Source organism: Chrysochloris asiatica, unplaced genomic scaffold (genome assembly GCF_000296735.1).
Source record: "Chrysochloris asiatica unplaced genomic scaffold, ChrAsi1.0 scaffold00190, whole genome shotgun sequence".
NCBI lineage: Eukaryota > Metazoa > Chordata > Mammalia > Afrosoricida > Chrysochloridae > Chrysochloris > Chrysochloris asiatica.
Window position 1 is genome coordinate 4,683,847 of NW_006408708.1, and position 6,000 is coordinate 4,689,846.

Below are 6,000 nucleotides of genomic sequence, written 5' to 3' on the forward strand. Positions count from 1 at the left end.
AACTTCTTCAGAATGAAATTGATCAAACATGCAATTAAGATGTACTGATAATTACTGGCAATTGGAATACAAAGGTTGGAAACAAAGAGGAAGGATCATGGTTGGAAAGTATGGCCTGGGTGATAGGAAAGATGCTAGATAGAGATCACATGATAGAATTTTGTAAGACCAATGATTTGTTCATTGCAAATACCTTTTTAAAACAACATAAAAGACTACTATACACACAGACCACACCAGATGGAATACACAGAAATCAAACTGACTACATCTGTGGAAAGAGATGGTGAAAACGCTCCATATCATCAGCCAAAACAAGGCTAGGGGCATTTTGTGGAACAGAGCATCAATTGTTCATATGCAAAATCAGGCTAAAGCAGAAGAAAATGAAAACAAGTCCACAAGAGCCAAAATATGACCTTGAATATATCCCACCTGAATTTAGAGATCATCTGAAGAACAGATTTGGTACATTAGACACTAAAGACCTAAGACCAGGAAAGTTGTGGGATGACATCAAGAACATCATACAGGAAGAAAGCAAAAGGTCATTAAGAAGACAAGAAGGAAGGAAAAGATAAAAATGCATGTCAGAAGAGACTTTGAAACTTGCTCCCAGCGTAGAGACGCTAAAGCAAATGGAAGAAATGAGGAGGTACAAGAGCTGAATAAAAAATTTCAAAGGTCAGCTCAAGAAGACAAAGTCAAATATTATAACAAAATGTACAAAGACCTGGAGTTAGAAAACCAAACGGGAAGAACACACTCAGCATTTCTAAAGCTGACAGAACTGAAGAAAAAATTCAAACCTCGACTTACAGTATTGAAGGATTCTCTAAGCAAATTATTGAATGATTCAGAAAGCATCAAAAGCTGGGAGGAATACCCACACAGGAAGGAAAGCACACAGAGTCACTGTACCAAAAAGAAATGGTTGATGTTCAACCATTTCAAGAGGTAGCATATGATCAAGAGCCAATGATACCGAAGGATGAAGTCCAAGGTGCATTGAAGGAATTGGCAAAGACCAAGGCACTGGGAACTGATGGAATACAAATTGAAATGTTTTAACAAAGTGAGGTGGCACTGGAGGCACTCACGCATCTACATCAAGAAATGTGGAAGACAACTAACTACGTGGTCGACTGACTGTAAGAGATCCATATTTGTACCCATTCCAAAGAGAAGACCCAACAGAATGTGGAAATCATTGGACAGTATCTTTGATATCCCATGCAAGTAAAGTTTTACTAAAGGTAATACAGAAATGGCTGCAACCATACATTGACAGAGAACTTCCAGAGATTCAAGCCAGAGTCAAAAGAGGACATGGAACAAGGGGTATCAATGCTTATGTCTGGTGGATCTTGGTTGAAAGCAGAGAATACCAGAAAGATGTGTACCTGTGCTTTATTGACTATGCAAAGGTTTTCGATGGTGTGGATCATGACAAGCTATAGACAACATTGCCAAGTATGAGTATTCCACAACACCTAATTGTGCTCATGACGAACCTGTACATCGAACAGAACAAGGGAATATTGAATGGTTTAAATTCACAAAAGGTGTGCACCAGGGCTGTATTCTCTTCACCATACTTACTCAATCGGTATGCTCAACAAATAATCCAGGAAGCTGGATTATATGAAGAAAAATGTGACATCAGGATTGGAGGAAGACTCATTAACAACCTGAGATACGCAGATGATACAACCTTGTTTACTGAAAGCGAAGATGACTTAAAATACTTACTGATGAAGCGCAAACACCACAGCCTTCAGTATGGGTTACACCTCAATGTAAAGAAAACAAAAATCCTCACTGTTGGCTCAATAAACAACATCCTTATCAGTGGAGCAAAGATTGAAGTTGTCAAAGACTTCATTTTGCTTGGATCAACCATCAACATTCATGGAAGCAGTAATCAAGAAATCAAACAACATATTGCATTAGGCAAATCTGCTGCACAAGACCTTTTTAAAGTGTTGAAGAGCAAAGATGTCAGTTTGAGGACTAAGGTGCGCCTGACCCAAGCTATGGTATTTTCAATAACCTCATATGGATGCGAAGGCTGGACAGTGAATAATAAGACAGTAGAAGAATTGATGTGCTTGAGTTACAGTGTTGGAGGAGACTACTGAACACAGAACAAACAGATCAGTGTTATAAGAAGTACAGCCACAGTGCTCCTTGGAGGCCAGGATGGCCAAACTTTGTCTCTCAAACTTCATACATATTGTCAGGAGGGATCAGTCACTGGAGAAGGATATCATGTCTAATAAGGTGGATGGTGGGAGAAAAAGTAGAGACCCTCATAGAGATGGACTGGCACAGTGGCAGCATCAGTGGACTCAAATGCAGCAACGATTGTGTGGTTAGCCCAGCACTGGGCAGTGCTTTGTTCCATTGTGCGTAGGGTTGCCATGAGTTGATACTGACCCGATGGCACCTATCAACAACAACAGTACGTTTTGAAGATAGTGGATAACCACTTCATATTTCTAAACATGAAAGAAATAATCAGAACTCCAAGTTACTGAAAGCAATATATATGAAAATGTGTTCTATATGGTTTGGATATTGAGAAATGGAGACAATGGTAAGATATGGATTTTAACAGCATAGGGCAAAAAAGAGCAACAGAGGCCTAGATGAGGGAAGTAGTGTTGGTTGGGAGAACAAAACAGACTGTAGAGGCATGATGAAGAGATTTAAAAATAATGATGCCAAGGTGTTCAGTCAAGGTATCTCTGAGGATGGTGGTTCTTTTAAAATATGAAAGAACTATGCAAAAAAGAGGAAATTTTGAGGAAGAAGATTAACTTAAGTTTAAATATCTTGAGTCTGAGGTGTTGTTAAGCCACTCAGGAGAAGGTATCTAAATGAAAATGAAAGGTAGTACTAGAACTCAACGAACATTGGACTGGATAGTCTAGACTTGAAAACCAGCAGAAAGCTGAGTACTTGAGCCTGTAGCAAGGGAGAGGTTGTCTAAGCCTGACGAGCAGCACACGGTTACACAAGGGCACAGGGCAGATCCTCTGGAGGCTTCTACAATTGCAGGCTGATAGAAGTGAGACAGTGGTCAGGGAGACAGGATGAAAATGAGGATGGCACTGTGGCATAGACATCAAGTAAAGAGCATGATCATACAGCTAGGAAATAAACTTGCAGCAGAAAGAGAGACAAAGTCACTTACCTTGTTGAAAAGATGAAGGTTAAAAGCATAAAGCTCAGCTGAATAGAAAATACTGAAGGAAAACAAACAAACAAAAATGATTGAAATTAGCACTGTAAAACCAGTATTTGTCACATATACTTACGGAAGCATTTCGTTTTACTTGAAACGGTTGCTATTCAGGTAGAAAAACAAACACAAAAACTTAACAGACATACATTTCTACACTGATGAAAGCATTTAAATTAGTAGAACTCCATCTGTTCTTACTGAAGATATCTTCAGACGTAATCTATGATACCTACTATTCAGGAAATATCTCAAGCCTAATTTGATTTGGTGTTTTAATTGGGTCAATTTAGAAAAAGCTGGTTTAAATTATAAATATTTATGGCAAACATCATAAATACTGTAGCATATAATAAATATTTTAGAATAACTCTTGATTTTAGTCACCAAATATTCACTATTAATAAAAGCTGTCTTTGATCTGATAATACAGAGAGATAGAGGTTGAATTCTGAGATGTAGCAGCTACCTACTTTTACTATCTTTTGTTTCTTAAAGTGAAATATTACTGTGAAAATATTTTAATAGTAAACAATGCTGTGAATATCCACATTTTAACGAATGCAACCAATTACCAGATTGATACAGCTAACAGCATTCTATTATAAGTCCTGCTTCTAGAAGGGTAAAGTCAGTTTAAAGTTATAATAAAATAACTTGGTGACAAAGTGATCAATCAAACATTTATATTTGACAGACATCAAGACTTCTCTGGTATCAAGTACTGTAAATCAAACAACAATGCATCAGGCATAAAAAGCATAGGCGATTAAGATCAGAATTTCACAACTAGCATCTTTTGAAAGAACAGACACACATGTGAAAGTTACTGGGGTTCAGTATAATATGAAATGAAGTATTCTTTGCTCTCCAAAGTAACGTTGGAAATGAATATAGAGCATACGGGTTGCTACCCACTGCTATTGAGGAGACTGAGGAATAGCAAGGATCTTCCAACTTACTTATAAACACTATGACAATAAGACTGAATTTATCCAGGTCAATATTTGGATTAGAGAACGTGTCACAGAATGTTGTGTAGATGATCATGAGGAGCACACTGCTGCTAACAGTCCCGAAAGGAGGTTTTCTTCTTTCAAGCCATTCCTTGATGTATCTTCGAACAATCTGAAATACAGAGATGAACAGGTTGCCTCTTTTCAGAGATGTAGGGAGCCAAAGTGGGCATCACAAAGTGATTCTGACAGCAGAAAGACAGAAAGGGAAGATAATCATTTGGATGATGGTCACAGTGGATTTCAAAGCTTCTCTGCCACACCACTCTTCTTCTGGGGAATTTAACATTTGTAGTCAACTTCCACTGGATGTCCATAATGAGAGTGTATTTTCAACTGCATTCAAACCCATCCTTAATCATGCCAAATGCTCTTTGCTAGCTGTCAATGAGACATGCCCATTAAGTCTCCCCAAAGTTTATCTCCTCTGCTGATCCTAAAGGATGTGTGTAATTATCACAGTCCCCTTTGCCTCCACAGACAATTCCAAGTACAACTTTGGGAATCTTAAAAATCTGACATCTTCAAGAATTTCTAGACAGTAGATAATCGAAAGTGATCCATGGAACATATTAATATTTAAAATGCTAGCAATGCACCAGAAGTTTTTAATTAAATTATAACTCATGCTTGAAAAGCAAAAGTGCATGTGTTGTGGGAGTTTAAATAATTCAAACTCTGAATAGCTCGAGTTTGTGTGAATCCAAAAACAAAAGCCATTTGCACGCTTTTAGAATCTCAGAATTAACACTTTAAAATGAATAAACCTGCCTTAACTTTCCTACAAAAGGATCAGTGGAACTGAAAGTTACATAGCAATCTTTTGTCTTAAAATCAAATCTGATCAATTTAAAACAGGGCAGTTTGAATATTAGTAATAATTTTAGCTTGAACCACTCTGCTTACAATCATCTTTCACTTTGGAAAGAAACTGAACAAGCCCTTTCATATGGACTATAGTTGAGACATTAAATTTTGAGTCACTCATTATGTTATATAATTGAACATGAGATTTCACAACAGGCTGAATTACCATGATCCATTAGCAATAATGAGGTCAGGGAACTTGTCCTGACAAGGCTGATGGGCTTCTGTTTTCTTCAAAATACTCTGTCATGAAAAAGGCTTAATTCATGATGGAGCAAACTCTTACATACACTCAGGTACAAAATAAACTGCTCTCAGTAGAATCTTTGAACAAATGGCTATTGGATCAACTTCTACCATTAGCAAGCACTCACTATGTGAAATAATAAAGTTGACAAAGGGAGTCTCAGTAGAAAGGTGACTGATTGTAAGAAGGAAAAGCTTGGAAGGTTGGGAGCGGTAGGAGTAAAACAAGAGAGTGTTATATCCTGAGTAGAGAGTATGTTAACTAGCCAAATAGTAGTTACAGCAATTTTTAAAGTAGATATTAAAAGTAAAGTTACCGTTGGATTGTTGTTAAGTTCCGTTGAGTCAGTTCTAACCCATAGCAACCCTAGGGTTTCCAAGGAGTGACTGGTGAGCTTGAACTGCTGGCCTTCTGGTTCAAACGACTGCAGTCTGGCGTATTAACCAACACCACCACACCAGGACTCTCTCTCTCTCTCTGTCTCTCTCTCTCTGTATATACATATGTGTTGTTGTTGTTGTTGTTAAGTGTCGTCGAGTCGATCCCGACCCATAGCGACCCTGAGTTGGGTTTCCGAAGAGCAAGTGGTGAGCTTGCACTACCAACCTTGCAGTTCAGATGGC

The 6,000-nt window shown here is 38.0% G+C and overlaps 1 protein-coding gene across 1 annotated transcript in view; it reads right to left on the reverse strand.

The window, feature by feature from the left end:
• Positions 1–6,000, reverse strand: part of SLC10A7 (solute carrier family 10, member 7) — a 390,178-nt gene that overhangs the window by 57,868 nt on the left and 326,310 nt on the right. The window contains exons 8-9 of the mRNA XM_006872278.1: positions 4,210–4,375; positions 3,200–3,251 (exon numbers count right to left, since the gene is read on the reverse strand). Of these exons, the coding sequence (XP_006872340.1) occupies positions 3,200–3,251; positions 4,210–4,375 (218 nt within the window). The remainder of the gene's footprint in view (positions 1–3,199; positions 3,252–4,209; positions 4,376–6,000) is intronic.